This window comes from Hirundo rustica, chromosome 2 (genome assembly GCF_015227805.2).
Source record: "Hirundo rustica isolate bHirRus1 chromosome 2, bHirRus1.pri.v3, whole genome shotgun sequence".
NCBI classification, from domain to species: domain Eukaryota; kingdom Metazoa; phylum Chordata; class Aves; order Passeriformes; family Hirundinidae; genus Hirundo; species Hirundo rustica.
In genome coordinates this window covers 103,283,197-103,302,520 of record NC_053451.1, presented here as the reverse complement: position 1 = coordinate 103,302,520, position 19,324 = coordinate 103,283,197, and the positions used below count along the sequence as shown (strand labels likewise).

The 19,324-nt window shown below is 36.9% G+C and overlaps 1 protein-coding gene across 4 annotated transcripts in view; it reads right to left on the bottom strand.

Moving 5' to 3' along the window:
• CDKL5 (cyclin dependent kinase like 5) overlaps nt 1–19,324 on the bottom strand; it is a 123,322-nt gene that overhangs the window by 39,555 nt on the left and 64,443 nt on the right. For all 4 annotated transcript variants that reach the window (XM_040091232.2, XM_040091241.1, XM_040091259.2 and 1 more), the window contains 4 exons: nt 8,793–8,838; nt 5,670–5,806; nt 2,565–2,685; nt 1,382–1,441 (listed from right to left, as the gene is read on the bottom strand). In XM_040091232.2, the coding sequence (XP_039947166.1) occupies nt 1,382–1,441; nt 2,565–2,685; nt 5,670–5,806; nt 8,793–8,838 (364 nt within the window). The remainder of the gene's footprint in view (nt 1–1,381; nt 1,442–2,564; nt 2,686–5,669; nt 5,807–8,792; nt 8,839–19,324) is intronic.

Here is a 19,324-nt window from a genome sequence, read left to right as displayed (position 1 = left end):
GGACGCACTCGTGCTCCATGCCACCGCTGGCTGTTCCTGCCTGTGATGACGTTAGCCCAGAGCGTGCAGGGACAGGCGCTGCCCATGCCGGGTGCTGAGCTCTGCACAGGGCAGGGGCTTGGTCCCGCAGTGGGGTTTGCTGGTAATCACATCAGTGTAAGGGGAGGGAGGGCAAACACAGCAGTGCAGACGGGAGACCTTGGCTGCCGAAAGGGCAAAGGCACCAAGGGCACCACACTAGAGTATCCCGATGTTCTGTGCAGTACCTTACACTGCAGAACAAATGGCACTGAATTCAAAGAACTTATATGGACCAAATATTCAATTTTTTTCTGACAATGGTTATTATTTCTGAATGTTTAAGCAAAAATGCTTAAAAGAAATAAGCAGCACTGCAAATGACAAACACCTTTCTTGTCTTCCTTAAAAACTCTTTTGATTTTATTTTGTTAGCAGTTCTTTTCATTCAAAATTGCAGAGGTTTGAAATGACAGCTTTCGAACTGTTCTTACTGAAAAGCGCCATTGGGGTAACACTATGGAACTAGCTTTTATTTACCAAGACAAACTGTAAGCTTTTCAGAGGGAACAATATTTTATTCTGTGCTTATGTAGCATATAGAATAAAAATACAGATTGTTGGAACGTTCTGCCCTGTTGTCCTCTTGGATTACTCACACAGGCAAAGTTCGCCTTGTACTTGCGAGATGACTCTTCAAAGCCTTAAAGCTGACATTCAATAGGCATTGGTAGGTCAGGAAACATCAGAGTTAACCTAACATGTACAGCTCTGGCTCTCACCTCCAGTCATTCAGTCATTAATCACATGTGGATTATATAAAAATTTATATATATTCCTCAACTACAGGTATATGTAAGTATATATTCCTTACTTATATAATTCCTATTCCTATAGAACCTATAATAACACACATAACATTCCACAAAAGCCAATGGTTCAAAAAATATATATAAAAAGTACAAGTTTACTGTGTCTCTGCTAAACAAGTAGTAATTATCTTTTTTTTAATACATAAGCCAAATAAACCTATAGTTTTGCCAGCCTCCTAATCAGCTCATCATCTGTGCTTTTCTCAGGTGAGCCTCAGCAACATCAAAAGCAGAAACCTTGTCTAATACAGGAAGAGAGAAATGCAGTGTTTCTATTGACATGTTAACACAGGTATTTCACAGGGTATGCAAATTATGACCATAAATCTTTCAAATTAAAATACTAGCCCCACCCCTGAAGCAGTAATCAACTCTGACTGCTAGAAGACTTTTAGACAGTACATACTATAGAGCTCTTACAAAATAAGGCAAAACTGTACTGCAACAGATTTTCTTTAAAAATATAAGCAGCAGTTATCTTCCAAACTTACCGAAGTCACACAACTTCAGAACATCATTGTGGCTTATTAAGAGATTCTCTGGCTTGATATCTGAAGTATGAGAGTGGGTGAAAAAAAAAAAAAAGCTGTTAACTTCTCTTAATTTTGGACTTTGTCAACAAATATTATTTCATTAAAACTTATTTAGAGATATTCATGCAATCATAAATGAAGCATTATAAGAGCAACTGCTGAAACAGCTTCCAGCAATTCAGCTTGTGAACATGCAGAATTAATTTTCTGCCTTTTGAAGTCTTTTAAAGTGTTTCCCAACAAAATATGGAAAGATAAAATGTGCTTACAGATATTCCTGGGCAGAAAACCAATCTCCATATTTCATTTTGAAAAATAAAAGAAAGGACTGGTATTCAATTACCCAGTTAACCAATAAAATATTAAGTATGTTGTGTTCAAAATTTTCAGTTATAATGACCATTTGATCACCTCTTGTAATTTGTTTAGAAAAAGTGTCTTGCCCAGTTTGAAGCCCTTTTTTCATTCCTATATTATACACACAGTGTATTTTTCAAATTACATTTTGAAAATATTTTAAGAATCATGCTGACCTTAAATGTAAAAAGTACACTATGTGGGAATTTTATCTTATTGAAAATATAAATGAAAAATGCTACTCTTGCGAAGTCACAAAGCAAAATACAATTTTATTGAATCAGGATAAAATACATAAACCGGATCATACATCAAGATACATATTTTATGTGCTTGAAGCTTCAGAAGGAAGTAAATATACAGTGCTGAAACTCAAGGGAGCTGGGAGGAGCTGCCTTTGGAAATAAAACATGGGGGACCAAGTTTTAAGTTTTAGGTTATTTTTCTTCTAATATTCTATTAGCAGATTCAAAAGTGAAATGACTGAGCACCATGAAATGTTTTAAAAATCCTTTTCCTTAGACAACGTCTGTTCCTGCAGTTACAGTTTGTCATGATTACCACTTCCCAAAGACAGTGGACAGCAAACCCTTTATGCAGATGAATTTTGTTTTAAAAACAATCTGGAGCCATGCAGCAGACTTCAGACCCAGCCAAATTTACATTCTTTTTTCTGTTGATATAAAGCAATTGCTTATATTTTTGTTAAATGCAAATGACTTCAAGCTGTAACATGTTTCCCTTTAGAAAGGCCCTCATTCCATGGGGAGAAGGGCACACTTACCTCGATGAACAATATCATTCTTATGGCACCAATGAATTGCTTTAATTAGCTGGTAGATGTAGCTTTTCACTTTCTCTGGTGGAACTCCATTTGGCATTTCTTCTAGCAATTCAAGCATATTCTAAATGTTTAAAAGACACATTATTTAAAAGAGCTATACTCTAGCTGCTGGAAGATAACATGCCTTTAGCCTTATGAAGAAATGTATTTGGGCTCCAGAGCTCAGCTATGGAAAATCAGTAGTTTAACATTCGGGGAGTGAATTTTAATCAGAAGCATTCTCCTAGCTGTCTCCGTTCTGGAGAAAACACTTGTGAAGACAACAATCCTAAAAAGTGAACCACCAGTCCTTAAAAGACTGTCATCAAACCACTTTCCCTGAAACACCTAAAAAGTCATTTTGTTACAAAACGTTGCTTAAACAGAAACACCAGGCCAGGTGCGTGGCCATACAAAAAGTTTAGCAGACCAAAGCATTTTGTAAATATTCAACAGTGCTTTAACACACCGTTCTCTTGGTTAAGTTAGTTCTGCCACTTTGACGCTGCAGGGCCACGATGAATCACCAACGGTGTCTGTATATGGATGGGGATAAAACAACACAAGCCTCTTAGTGCACATGAAGTAACAGATATAAAAATGCCTCACAGGGGCATAAATAGAAACCCAGGGAGTATCCTGTAGCTACAGATCAGCTATAGTGATCTTGGACATCTTGGCACTACAGCAACTACACTACCGCAATCATGGAACTACGGATCAACTACTTCATGGATATAAATAGGAAAGAAAATAAGTTTAGTGTTTATACTAGTATATTTCCCCTTCGAAAAAGAACACTTAGATTCCCATTATGTTAGCAAATGTCTCTAATTTTGCACAATTAGAAGTACAATGAAGTTTGTATGCTGATTTCTGAAATAATAATGGGCAGCAAACAGCCCATTTCAAGAGAGGAAAAAAAAGTCTTATTTACTGAACACCAAAATAGGAGTATTTTGGCTATATTGCCTTACACAACTCATTTAATTATGGATTTGAGCATTTGTAGATTTTTCATTAAAAGTAAATTTACCTTGTCTTTGACAAACATTTTCTTTAGCTGTACAGTAAATTTTTTGATGTTTATCTTGAAAGATGTTTTAATGAACAGTAGAGATTTTGGTAATGTTTGAAAACATTTCTAAGTTTTGCAGTTTGGGAGTAAATACTGGAACTTATGTGCTTGAGTGTAAGTTTTCTTACAAACAGACTTCAGATCTGAGGAAAGGAATTTTCTGTTAAGAAACCATATTTGATTTTAGTTGGATTCTTGTCCACACAGAAGGCTGTAGATCTGGATAAGTAAGTCAAGAAGTTAGTGCTACAAATACAAAACAAAATAATAGCATCAACACAGGAAGACATAATCCTATATGAAGACATTAACTAAGGGGATGATGAATAAAGGAGATTAGACTAAATGTGAATTTAAGTAATCTGGATTTTCAGTATTGCGGAGTTAACATTACCCAAAGGACACAAAGTGCTCATTACCAGGTAAACAAAAAAATTAGTCCATTCCATCACATTTTATTTAATTCTTTCTACTCTCCCCTCATCCAAAGAATTAAGAAACATCCTGGCCTTCAAAGAAACTATGGGTGGCACTACCTAAGAGATCTAAAAATAAGAAATGTTCATTTACTTCAAAATTTAACTGAAAAGAAAGGTGAACATTAATACAGGAATGACATTATGTATAAACTACACATGATGTCTACCTTTATCACAAAATTATTTTATTCTGAAGCAAATAATGTTAGATATTGCAGCCTGGTGTTTTTACCAATATTAACAATTTTTAAAATATATACCCCTTATCAGATGAATGAAGTATCTTTTACTTATGCTGCTCTTTCAACCCACTTCTCCAGATAGCTTAGCCAAGTCAGCTATAACAGAAAATTAAATGTATGTTCTAAGCTGGTGTGTGATCAAAGACATTTCATGTGTCTGGAACAATTACAAGGAACATGGGTGAAACAAGTCAAGCTTTGAATGTTAGATCCGAGTAAGATCCACCACACTAGAAGTTGCTGACCTGCTGGTGAAAACCAAAACTGATTTCTGCCAAACTGTGGGTTAATAGAGGTCACGTAACATTATGTAGTCAAGTCATACGACAAAATAAGTTGTCAACTTGACACAAAGGAGACAGCATTTAGGGTGAGAAATTTTTAGATGAGAGAAAATTGACTGCAGAGGACTAGCACTCAGCTAGACTTCAACACCACACTGCCAGGAAATTAAATGAAAATTTCAGTCAAAAGAACAGTATCTCATGAAGGCTATACACATATTTAAACCTGCATTTTATTTTACTCTATGCATCTGAACGCCATCTAACTGCCTCCATGGAGAAATGCTAAATGGTTAGAATTCAGAGGGAAGGTCTACCTTCATCAGGAAGGTTGCAAAAATGGCAAAAGACCAATCTGTTCTAGGTTGTTTCTCCCTGGAAACAGATCAGGAGGCTTGGCAGTAATAGGCCAATCTAAGGAAATTCTGGAATACGTTCAAAATGAGGTCAGGATGGGAGTTAATGACAGTGGTCTTTGCCAAATCCCTCTAAGCAACTATTGATAGTGGCCTTGTTACAGAAATACACAAACAAATCCTATTTTTAACAGGGAAGGGTGGAGAAAGTTGAAAGAGATTCCAAGGTCAAAAGTCTATGATCTTGTTTTGAAAGACTACGTCAAGACTCATTACACAACATAACACAGGACAGTTATCCAGCTTTACAATTAAACTGGATTAAAGAGTTCAGATGAAAATTTTTCTTCAAATCACACGTATTCCAGTCTGCATAATTTTTAAAATGTTGGCATTCACAAATGGAAGAATTTTTTAAAAAATACCATCACATGATGTAAAAACAACAGTAACAAGTGTTGCCATCTCACAAAAAATATCTAATTACAACTCCTATCACATTAAAGTTTCTGCTGCTTCTCTTTCGAGATTAGGATAGCTTAATTTTTAAAAATAAAAGCAATTTTAAAGACAGTTTCAATAAGCTGATGATTTAACTGTAGTAAGGTTACTACAAACTCAACTCACTTTTTCCACATATTCAAAAACTAAGTATAATTTTCCTCTTCTTCTGAAGGCTTCCTTCAGCTCCACAATGTTCTCCTGTTTCAAAGTGCGAAGCATTTTAAGCTCTCGTAAAGTGGTTTCTTTGACTTCTTCATTTTCTAGAGTGTAAAGCAAAAGTGACATAGTAAGCTGATTGAAAAACAAAACAAGTAAAAAGTGTTATAAAGATTTGTTTTGAACCCCTGATTAAATTCTCTGGTTTTAGACATTACAGAGGAAAAAAAGCTTATTTCAAAGTGTGGACTCTCTGTTGTCTGCATACTTTTGCACTGGAAGAGAGGTCAGTGATGACTGTACTTATTATGCAATGCTCACTGATTTCTCATCACTACCGTAAAGGTTTTCTATGGCAGAGAATGTCATAAGAAACAAATTGTTTGCATTTCCATCTTTTTTTATTATGAAGTCAACTAATATGCTTCAAAAAACATTCATGTGTGTGTACATGCTCTACCCCGCAAATAAGGATCACATACATAAACTACAAGGGCAGGCTGTCCTCAGCAGAAACACTGGAATGCAAAGCTCATCTTTGAACAACACCAAACAAATGTATTTGAATCTGTAGTAATTTTATTTTCCAAAAGCCATGACAAATTTTAAGACTGAAGCACAGATTTTTAAGTCCTGTACGTTCCTCACGTGGCTTTCAAAAGGAATTCGGCAAATGCCAGACCAGTGTAGCAGCCACAGAAGGCAGTAGAGTAAGTACTGATGCAACAGTCTTGAATCTAATTCAGAGGAGTCAAGAAATTTAACTGTTTCATCAATTAAATTTAATTTTAATTTAACTGATTTGACAATTTAATTGTCTGAGAGGTGTTCAAGAAAGGAGGAGCACTTCACTAAGGCTTCATACACTGCTTATTAAGGGGCCCTGAACTAAGTAGGTTCTAAAGGACACTAGCAATATGTGAAGTAAACCTGACTATATTAGGCTTTATTTTTCATTTAGTAAAATGATATCCATTAATTCAGTAAATTTGCTCATGCACATACAGAAACAGCATACTTAATCTCTTAGAACTGTTATCCACAGCAGAGTAACTAAAGTTGCTTGCATAAATTCAAAGCTAAATCACATTTAGAGGTCATGTACAGGACAGTTAGAGACACAGGAAGAAGAAACAAGGAAGAGAAATTGTTTTTCCAAAGCAGAAAGCAAGGAGATGTTTGCAGGGGAGAGTGAATAACACCGGTCATGCAAGCGCACTAGTCATCATCAGAAGAGAGAGGGGAAAAAGTAAAAATTGAGTGAAGCAGGAGAGAAAAGGAAAACAAAATACTATAATCACAAATGTTTTGATTAAAAATATATATAATTTAGAGCAATCTAAATCTTTTCATTTTAAAACTGAATGCTTGATGTTGGCTTGCATCAGCCTGATTGCATAATCTCATCTGTAACAAGACAGTCACTTCCCAGCACATTTAGTATTCATATGTCAAACAACGGCAAAAATTCAGTGAAACAAAAATGTCAATAGAAACAATTACAGAATATTCAAACTTCTAATGAACTACCATATTAACAAGACAGATGTGAAATGGGCTGAATCAAATCCATCAAAAGACCTTCTGTCATATTTCCAGAAACTCGTAAACAACTAGCTACAAATCTGAAAAGCAGTCATCAGTCATGTAAACTGGCATTATATAATACCCTCAGAAAGCCAGACCTAATGGCAGTGCTGTATTTTTTTGTTTCCATTTTCTGGTAGACAAGCTAATATAATAATCCTGTTTAGTACTGAGGTTTACTTCCTAGGATCTGTACTGAATAGCCACAGCAAATTCCAAAAAGCAATTCTGAGATACTCTCACAATCTGGTCAAAATAGTTACCACAATTAAACTATCTTCTACATCCTTTACAGGGATTTAAAACAGATTTCTGAACAGCAGAGCTGAAACATTTATCAAGTATACTCTTCAAGTCTGGGAAAATGACATGCCAAGCAGAGACTGCACTGTGCAAAACAAGATGTAAATCAGACCTTGTTGCATCTGACTGACTGAAAAATATAGCCCTTGTAACAAACACCACCTTCGTGGCCACCAGCAGTCCTGGAGGACAGCAAAAAAGAAAGTTTGCTAAAATAAAGTGAGTGCTGTTTTTTTAAATAACATTGCTCACTTTTGGCTAAAGCCTCGGCACAGGGCAAACCACAGCAGCATCGCATCACACCAGGATGGCTCCTCTCACACTTCCCACCTCTCCTGGGTGTGCACACCTCTGGGGCTCACGGCACACCCAGGGTGCACACAAGGTACACAGCTGCTCTCAAGGTCGATTGCCAGTGTTGCTATGATAGGATACAGCGACTCCCTGTCCCCCAACAAACACGGGTCACAGAGCCAGCAGTGCCTGGTAGAGTTCTCTGGGTTTTTTACTGCTGGGTGAGGAATGTGTGTGTGGAGCACTCAGAGTAATTTCTGTGTCCTGCCTTTCGCCACCCTCTTTGCCAGCAAGACTAATCCTTGCAGAAACTGGCTCTTCCTCCTTCTCAGCAAACTCAGCAATGCTGCAGAGCACACAAGGTCTGCTGTGAAGGGGCAAGGAGCAAGTTTCCTGAGGAGACTGAAGCCCACTGAAGTGAGGACAGAGCAGCTGCCTCACCACCCAGCTCCTTCCACAGATTGAGAGCTCCCAGATTTATCTTTCTGTGCCTGAACTTCTCAACTACTTCTTTCAGTCTCCTCCATTTACAACTTCAAGTTGCCCTGACATTTAGATCCGCTCTCACAGATGAAGGGTGATAAAGCACAAGGACTCTGCAAGTCACTGTTACAAGAGGACTTTTTACATCTTCTGGTCACATCCAATCTCCAAATGGTAGATCTTACTACCACGTACAGCATCACAATCTCATCCATATTAAGACAGAAGCATCAAGAAAGAAAGGTAGTTACCTAATTAGTCTCTAGGAAGGTATGAAAGATCAAGTGCCTTGAATATTTACAGAGCTAATAAATCATTGTGCTTTTAAAATCATATCTTGCTATATGAGACTTCTCATTTTAACTGGATAGATATTAACAACGTAGTTACTGACATTAAAGATCATGCAGAAAAAAAGATTACCTTCACTGTCTTTGAATTTCTTGATAGCCACAATTTCATGTGTCTCCTGTAAAATAAAAGCAAAGAAATGGAAATGAGCAAGACTTGTGCCTTTCCTCTTGCCTTTTTTTCACCCTGAGCATCAGAGGGAGGGAAAAAAAGCATCCAAAAGGAATTTCACAATGCAAAAAAATTAATTGAAAATCTGGTAAATATCTCAGTAATCAGGCCAAGTGCAATACAAACCCACACGCAGCAATATGTCACAATTAGGATCCCCAGTACAAAAGCACTAGAGTTAAATGCCAAAAGTTCATATTTAAACACCTTGTAATATATACCAGCGAAATTTTCAGAAGTGTTTTTCCTGTGACTCTTGTTTCACAGTTATTCTGAAGTCCTAGCAATTTTTTATCTACCCACAGTATGAATATGGGTGCTTATCTTTGTGAGGTGAACTGAAAATATTGTGCCAGTATGTGGCTAAGGCTTATAGTTAGACCCGTGATTTTGGCTGCCAAAAGTTTTTGGGCTTCAAAGCTCAAACACCCATAAAGAATACAATATTAGGAAAGTAGGTTCTCTGTGCCTCCTTTTAAAAATTGGTCACCTTATGGGAAACCTGTCCAAAACAGGAATCAGTAACTTCATTTAGCAGTGTTCAACCATGCCTACTGTACACTTGTGATAACTTCCTGATGTCCACCTGCCTTTGCATTCCTCTAGCATCCTCCACTCACCAAATCATAGATCACATGTGTCTCCTAAGTTTCTCTCTTGTTGTGTGAGCAGGAATGCATTTAGCACATGGACAAAACAGAGCCAACCATCGTAGCCTAGCCCAGGTCTATTCCCTCAATGATGCAGCACTGAACCTCAGCAATGGGACGGGCAGGAAGCCTTAAAGGCACGGGGTGAGGGCTTGTGAGCAGACAGGCAGGAGGCTGCCTGAGCACCTGATGAGCTAGATCTACCTTATACACCGTTACCAAACTTCACAGCTCTTAAAATACACAAACAGCAATATCCCACTATTAACAGCATACAAAGGCCAGATTGGATGTAAAAATGAAACCATTCTGGAATACGTGAAGACATGTGCATAACCAATTATTGACTAACACAAACATTTACTCCATTTTTCATTCCAAATCATTGTAACACATGAACTGGTAAAATACCTGATCCCAATTAAAATAAAAGCACCTGGAAACAATGGTTTGAAATAAACTGAACAACCTATTTTACTAATTATATTTCTACTACTGAGTTATAGTACTGTTCTATTTATTAATTCTAATTCTATTAATAATAGTAATAGTTACTAGGACTATGAAGGAAAATTAAGAGGGTGAACAAATGTTGTTAATTTGACTACAGGTATCTGCTGTAGGAGCTCTGTCTAATTAGGCCACTGAAAGATTTTTCAGAAAAGAAACACCGTAATTGCTCCTAAAAGCCTCTGCTGACTGTAATATGCATACATTTAGACAGCATGCTGCAACTCTTCGCAGATAAAACAAATTTATCCATTAGTATTACATGCCTATTTCATGAGAGGTAAAAGAAAAACTTCTAGATGTTTCAGCACAAAAAGGCTGTGTTTTTATTCTCAAAGTAATAGCTAATTACACTGAAAAAAATATAGGAGTTGAAACATGTACCCCACACAGACAGCAATTCTGATCCATTCAAGAAAACTAGTCCACGTAGCTTCTCTGCCATATCCTGATGTTTACAGTGCACGTGATTACTTTGGAAATTAAGTTTTAAAAGCTCTTGGGTCAAGGTCTTTCAAAGACTTGGGTAAGATATGCTATCAAACATCCTCAAGGATTCTATTTACAGTACTTAAAGCATGAGTGGTTCTAGGAACAACAGGAACAGAAAAACCTCAGGAACCCACTTAGGGATGAAGAAGTTACCTGAACAGTTCAAAAAGATAACATTTAAGAAATTTTAATTTTAAAAGCTTCGTAACTTGCAGTATTTAATTAAACCAATCAAATGAACATTAATGGTGTCATAAGGGATTAAGAAGATATAACATGACACCTTCCCTATCTTTGAAAAAAGCCCAACAAATAATATTTAAATAACCTGAAGTGAAACAACAGCAGAATGAGACTAGACAGTAGGTGCTTTAAAGAGCTGCCCTAGTAACATTATGTTCCATATTAGTGAGGAACTAAAGGTTTCTTGGAAAATCTCATCCTATGTAAATGATATTCTCTAGGAATGTGCTACTGGTGAAACAGTCAAGCCAAAGCTAAAATGGATACAAGGACACTGAAGATTACTACCACAGATTTTTAAACACATTGTACCTGCTTGACAAAGTCTGTAACTTCCCTGTGATGCAGAACACCTCCAAAAGAGCTGGGGTGCTCTATCTGACAGAAAATTGCAGCCAAGTGCACATTTCTCAGTTCTTGTTCACATGCTCTAAAGCAACTAAATGGTTTATATAAAGTGACATAAAAAATAGGAGCCCCTCCTAATTTTAAACTAGTTTCAAATGAAAGAACCCATCTGAAATGCCCTGTTCCTCTATTTCCATTACTCCTACTAATTTTGATGTCCGGTTTCCACCAAATTTTAAAAAGAAAGGCAAGTTATAAAAAGAGGACATTTCAAAAAAATTGTCTCAAATTCGTCATCTGTATACAGAATATCCTTCCTTGGGGGTAGGAAGCAGCAAGTCTCCTGCATCCTGTATGATGCTGCAGGTCAGCAGCATATGTAGACTGTGCAATGCAATCAGCCATGGTACATAATTTTCATTAATATAAACTAATGCAGAATTGAAAACATGGAATCATTTTTGTATATGGACAAATGCAGCAGGCATAAAAGAGAGGTGGTAAAAAAACACTTCCTGGATCAAGAGAGGCATGCTGGTCAGATGTAAACCTGAAGCTTCAAACAAGTACTGACAGGCACTTGGTGCAAAGCAAACAGACACCACATTGCTGAGCCTTGAGAAGATGGACACAACAGGGGATGCAAAGAAAAGCAGAGCTTTGAGGAATGAATAAATTCAATAGTGATAATTCAGACTTCTGGGAAAATCTGAAAGGTTCTTCACAGATTGAATTTAGACTTTGTTACTTAAATGTCTACTTTAAAGGCATTTTGGAGATCTGAGCTCTTTTGTGTATCTGGTCTTCTGCTCTTCAAAAACAGGTTAAATTGGAATTCTCCAAAATAGAATTATCATTCACTAAAATGTTTTTTTTTTTGCATTTCCTGGGGTGTTTTTTCAAGATTGTACTATGAAACAGAACCGTACTGAAAACAATGTTCAGCCTGATTGTGGAAACCTACTTACATACTAGCTCAGTATCCAACTCCTAGCATGAAAATTGTTATTGACAATTAAATGCATCACCTAGGTAGATAAGCTGGTACTACTTGATTCAGAGTTTGATTTCAGTGGATGTCAAAGAAGGAAAAAACTCACACAATCCTTTCTGATCTCTACTACTTACTACCACCAGCTTATATCATGAAGCAGAAAAAATTGAATTTGCTTACCTAGAATTTTGCTTCACTCAGCTACATTTATTACTAAGCACCTCATTACCACATTCTAATAATAATAAAAAAAATGGCCTTAATATTTGACTTTACAACAACAGCAAACACAGAAGTCAAATCCCAACACTTGTATTACCTCTGATTATTGAGCGTGTATATTATAAACATTCTATGCTATAAAATTATAGGAATAACATAATTTTACAATTAAACATACAACAGGAATATTACTGAAAAGACTTTGTCAAGGAAGTACAGAAAGTGGTTATTCAGACTACATGATGACACATGTCTAAATTGGGTTAAAATATGTCTCTTCATGTACAAACCTGCAAATATCTTTTAATAAGGCTAAGACAAAAATTTCCGTTCTATTTCCTTCACATATAAATATAGTGATAGAGAGGAGGAAGGAGATACCTGTTCACGGGAAAAGGGTACCTCCAGCCCTGGAGAGACAAATCACCTCACATTAGGGCTCAGTCCTTTCCTATACCTCAAAATATGTGTGGGAATTGCCTCTGGAGGAAACACCACAGATGAGAGTATGGCTACGAGAGCTGAGCATTTTCACTGCTGTGCTCCTTGCCACCCACAAGTTTCTCTCTGAGATTTCCTCACAAGATTGTCATAGCTGGTGTTTCCTGCCACCACTATCAAACTAGAAGGGTTTCTAATCAAAACCATTTTATCTCATTTGAAGGACAGAGGTCCCCTATTTTTCCACTGTCTCTACAAAATTCCTGCGTCAGAAGTCACTTTTATTATATGCAATTATGCATGGCACAAGACACAAGTGTCAGAACAGCAAAGTACTGTATCTCTGCTGTTTTCTTGGAAGATCCTTGATGGGAGTACTCAGGGAAAAAGATGCTGCTTAGAATAAATCAAGATCTTACAACCGTTATTGTCCGGAAAGATAAAGCATATCCTATTCTTGAAAATGCCATGTAACAAAAAACCCACAAACCTCTTTAAATATTTGTCGCTATTTTGATTCAAAGATTTTTTTTTAGGACTTTTCCTCTATCTTTTGCTCATCATGGAAAATATGACACAAAACACAGGTACATAATAAAGTTCTTGAAAAACAGGTAAGATTCCGACCTTCTGAAAGTTAAATCATTCACCTACAATTTTACTGCCTCACCCTGTATGAATACAAGAATTTCTCAAGCATGGAATTTTTAAGGAACCAAAAGAACAAATTTTTATAAATATCAACAAATGTGAGCAGAGATAGCAGCAGTCAACACTGAGCACATCGCATGCACAAGCAGCAAGCTGCTGCCTTTACTCGGGTGGTGCTGCTCAAGCACTATTTAGTACATCACATCAGGGTTTTACACCAATATATTAAGTGAAACAATAAAATATGATATGGCATGTTCTGTGATTGGCTCAAACATTTCCATCTCTACAAGTGTGAGGCTGTTTAGGCCCAAACTCAATTTCTGTCAGAAAAAGTTAAATCGATTGCATTCTCTACTCACAAAGAACAATTACATGTCATAAAAATTATTTAGAAGTGAGCAATAACCTGGTTTGATCCTCATCGATCCATTATTACATTTATACAATTTAGTTTGCCACAACAAAGACACACATTGAAAAAATCAACAAAATGCAGCCAAACATATCCAATGGCTAATGTCTTTTCAGAACATAGTACAGTTTTACTTTGACTTGTATAAACATCAATATGTTCTACAACATTAAAATATTTAGAACAGATTTTTCAATAATCGTGATTCTTGCAAAATCAAAGAACATTAAGCAGTCAGCCGCAAGGCAGCAAAAGCCCAGAAAACCATTACAAGATGGTGAAGCATTTTTCATGAGCTGCTTAAAATGAATCTAAAAAAAAAAAACAAACCCCAACCAAATAATTTTTCAAATTTACTCTTAAAACAAGAACATAAAATATTAACATTTTAGTCAGATCAACGTATCGTAAATGTGACATTTATAATTACCAAAGTTTTTAAACTAAGCCAAGCAATGCACACTCTGAGAGGTCGCAGGCATCGTTACCCGCAATCGTGTCAGGTCCTTAAATCACTGCCCAGACACTGTCTGGACTCCATTTCCACTCTGCCTTAAACCACTGCTGCCTTTAGACAGTACTAAGACAAGAACACAGCTTCCTGTTGTCTCAACTCTTCACATATAACATGCTGGCAATTTTTCTGGCACTTACTTTCAAAATCTACTGGAATACCTTAAAATATTCTCTATAGAGAGATGTGCAAGATGATGCAACTTCTTTTTTCAAACAGGTTGACAATATGAAGTATATAAGTCACAGGCACAGTGTTTTCTTCTACACCTAAAAACCTTAGGAGAATTTTCCTCAAGAGATGCTTCACTGTTTCAGCCTTATATTTCTCCCTTCAGAAAATTGCAGTTCCTCTGTTTATCAGCTAAAACCCCCACACCTGGTTTATCTAAGCAATATAACTCTTAGCATAGGAGAACTTTCAGGAAATTACTTCCTAATCTAAAAGTCCTATTTATTTTTAGGAAGAGACAGAGTCTTTGGATAATAGAACAGTATGACTGAGTTACCACAATGCCTTTATTTACTGGAAAATTGCTTAGAATTTTCCCAACACATATGTGAGAGTTTACTTGAGAAGAAGCAGCTAGAGTGAATCACCAGAAATCAATTTTTTATCTCTTGAAAGCAGGATGTTATTTACTAATCATCTAAGTGCAGGAGAAGACTCCTAACAGAACAAAGAGTTCTGTATTTGATGTGCCATTTTAGGGAAGATGGTCACACTGTCTCCCGAGGAAGAACAAGAGGACTAAACCTAAATCCTAGAAGATTTTCAAGGGGAACAGCCATATAAGCTCAGCTATTCCACTGGGGAAAGAAGCACAAGAAAAGGCTGAAACCTAGACCTACAAGTTTGACAGGAAATGACCAGTAAGTGCAGGTAATGATGGAAAGACACTTGTTTTAAAAAAAAATCATGCAGATGGAAACAGTTTCTCTGATTTCTTTATCTATGTCCTTCAGAAACACTTGCAACAACTTCACTCTTTGTTCAGATATCATGAGGAAATGCTTGCATTACCAATCTTACTTATTTGTTTTAAACCAAGTGTAGTATAAGGGAGTTATAAACAGCAGGCATCTCTCATCCAATTACCAGATGATAAATGAGCCATGATAAAAAGCCAAATGAGTGGCCCATCTGTGTCCATGGACTCCCAGACCGGGGCTCCAGCCCCAGTGCAGGCTCAAGGGACAATGATGCTGATGCCAGGGACTCTCCAGACTGCAGGATGTTTTCAGGCTCACAGGACAGTTGGGGTTGGAAGGCACTTCTGCTGATTTTGAATGTCCCCATTCCTCTGGATATTCTGAACAGCCTTCAAGGCGTTCAAAATCTGCCAGGATGAGATTTGGAGCAATGTGCTGCAGCTGATTCTGCTTTGAGCAGTTGTGAAGAGGCACACCTGAATCCTACGGAGTGCACTACAAAGCATGCATTTTACATTCTTCAAGAAATTGCAGTCTACTAATTCAGGGTGTAAATACTATCCTGAAAAGAACATTTGAAAGAAAGTGAACCCACTCAGTATTTTCTACTAAGTATTGGGCTGATGATAGCGGTTAGCATAAGAACTTCCAAAGTTCCAAGTGGATTTTGCATGTTTATTCACGATTTTCTCCAAGCAAGAAAGTAAATAGGCATCTCCAAAGAATGTGTAGAATAATGTAATGAAAAGGATCTGGAATAAAAACCAGCTTTAAACACTATAAATGTAGGTATTCTAGCTTTTCATGATAAACTCACACTATTGCAGCAATTTTTAAAATAATCTGTGTCTCATTTCATTCTGTTGTAGCACTAATTCATATAATTTTACAATTTGACAGTATTGTTTAATCCAAACCATGGATGTAAACAGAAACCAAATTCAGTAAATGCCTATAAAATTCTTCTGAAGCTGAAATGTCAGTGATAGCAATTTCAGTTCCAAACCTCAGTCTTCTTCCAATTCTATTCATTTGGTTGTGGGGTTTTTTTTGTTTTGTTTTTTTTTGTTTGTTTGTTTGTTTTTTGGTTTTTGGTTTTTTTGGTTTTTTGGCTTTTTGTCTGTTAACACTGGAAATTGTGAAAAAGAAAGGTATCTTTAAATAGCATAATACTGCATTGGCAGATACCAGCATCATATAGTTACTTTTAATAGCGTAATCTTGACACTTGTAATACAAGTGTTAACCAAGTAGAAAATGTAGAAAGGCAAACTGTACTTACCTGCAAGGCTTCCTTTAAGATATCTGACTCCATAAATTCAGGGGTCAACAAGACATTTATAATTACACTGTATTTCCTAAATTTTTTTTTTATAATGCAATGCTCCTTTCCTGGGAACCTTGTAACTCAAGAGTAGGTAGAACTTATTAGAAAATAGTTACTTTCGTCGGTCTTTTTTTTAAAAAAAAAATATTTGAGTGCCAAAGTCCTCAGTGTTGTTATCCTAAGTTTCAGAGTCATAATAGTTTCAGCATGATTGGCTGAAATTCTGAAGTTTCTCACATCTCAAGCTTTAGTTTTGAAATCTTTATTTCTGAAGTGGATACAATTTATTTTTTATCTGGTACTTTCACATTTTAAATTTTTGGGGGTTGTCTTTTTTCTTATCAACAATCCGACAGTCATTTTCTTTAAACTGTAAAACAAGACCTGCTGTGAACCACAGGGAAACTTGTCAAGCAGGTTGCTGAGGCTGAGACTCTTCAGATGGAATTCAGTTTCAGATTAAGACATCTACGTTCAGATCCCTGTATGTGAGCCCTGTGCTCAAACTTCTGAGAGCATGACTCTGGTCATGATTCAGTAGGCTAAACACGGGTATCTAGTAGCATTTAAGATTGCTGAGGTATCGACAACACTCACATGGGATCGTCAGAGAGGCCTTTTAGAGCTGCCTCCCCTGAAATCTCCACCATAGGTTTTTTGAATACTCTCCGTTCAAGGTCTGTACTTTCTAACATTTTCTCCTCAATACACTCATGATCTTGAACTCGACTATTTTGCAAACACTGTAGCCAATTATTCTAATAATCTGACTGGTCTTTCCATCACCTGCGTCAAGTCCTGATACTCTCCAGAAATCTCTGGGACTGCTAACATCACACCACACTGCCTGTCCAGGAAATACCTGGGGATTTAAAGTCCCCCCTGAAAACAAGGGTCAGAGTGCCCCCCTGAAGAAACCAAGTGTTTCAGAAACATCATCAGCTGTATAAAGAAGTTTTTGCCCATTTTTTCACTTTGATCAGGTGGTCTACAATGAAGACCCAATATAATTCCACAGTTTCTGGTTCCACCTCTAACTCTGAACCACAGGGTCTCAATCTTACTGTCACCCCCCTGCTATGACCCACCTTTCCCTTAAGAGTGGGCCATCACACCATCCCAGAAAATACCACCATATATCTGAGACACTCTTTCCCACAAAGGGAAGCTTCACTCTGCTTTCTTTTGAGCCCATCTTTTCTCAAATATCTCTATTCATCCATCCATCCACCATAAAGTACAACTATTGATTCTATGTCATCAAATTTTATATATCAACTAAATTACTGTTTTAGTGTACAAGCTACAGCAGGACTTCTCAAACTTAGTTTACTCAGCTTAACACTATCTTAGAAAAAGAAATTGTCTCTCAGTGCTGAAGGAAAAAGACCTAAACATAGCAGCAGCTACTGTCATTTCCATGCTGCAGAAGTAGAGACAAGGTTTGCCCTAATTTTAACACCTCTCATGTGCAAAAGGCAGCAACAGCTCCTCTGTATTCTGCAGTGGGCCTTAAACCAGAGGGAGTAATCGCCTATTCAGATACCAAGCAGACATTCCACATCTGTTCTGGAGCAAAAGCAAGAACCAAGACAGAGATTATTTTTGGTTTAAACACATTAATTACCTAGTAAGGGTAAGTTCTCCACATCTGGGGGAAAGCCTCAGCTACAATGGTCTTCCTGTCTGGAATCCCAAAGATGAGAACTTTAACGTTTAGTGCCTCCAATAAAAAACTTTTCTTAGTTTTTGACTAAAAACTTTTCTTCCTCACATTTTGGGCACACAAAATAGTGTAACACTGTAACACTGTCTTCTTCATGCAATTTGGTATGCAAAAGGTGTTACTTAATGTAACCATCACTTTTTGTATTCTGGTGTCAGCTCATTGTTAGGTTTGGCTAAGGAACATTTCAGATGTCTACATTAACCCTAGGAATCTGTCATTCCCTTTCACTTATTCCAGATCTTTAATGAGAATATTTTTGGTGTTCTCCAGGGAAGGATAAATTTAAACAAGAAATGCCACTTGTATTTTCAAGCCTCAGTTCACATTAGACAATTTACAAGACATCTTTTTGCTCTCTTTGTCTTTTTCATCAAGAAATATTTTTGCTGCCATTACGCTCTTACCAAGGCAAATTAAATTTCAGAAGTTTTTTTCCAATCTATACTGATGTGTATTTCAGTGGAGACCTCCATTTCTTTTCAAAGTTTCTACATTCAGGTTTGCAATGAAAAATGGCTTTTCTTGTCTGGGATTATACAGACAGTCCCTTCTCTGGATAATAAGAGAGAAATTCATGCCTTCTAAGAAAACCGCCATTTTTCTCTGTGAAGCATTTAAAAGTGAATTCCTTTTAGACATTTTCTCTCCCTCACAGAATAGCATTAAGATTAAAATTCATTCCAAACTGTTTAAAAGAAAGACAGGAGGCAAAATTCATACATCAAACACCTCCTGATCACTGCTGCAGAGGCTGGAGTAACAGGAGGGCTGCCTCTACACAAGGTGCATGGTAATTTAGCTAACTTGACAAGCTGAACATACACATGGAAATAAAGGAATCCGCATCCAAGGAAGACTTCTGCCACTACTATCAGATGAATAAAAAATGGCAGCTAAGTTTTTATAAAAATAGCATTTTCTACAGATGAAATTTCAGCTTCACAGCTAAATTGAGAAAGAGAGAT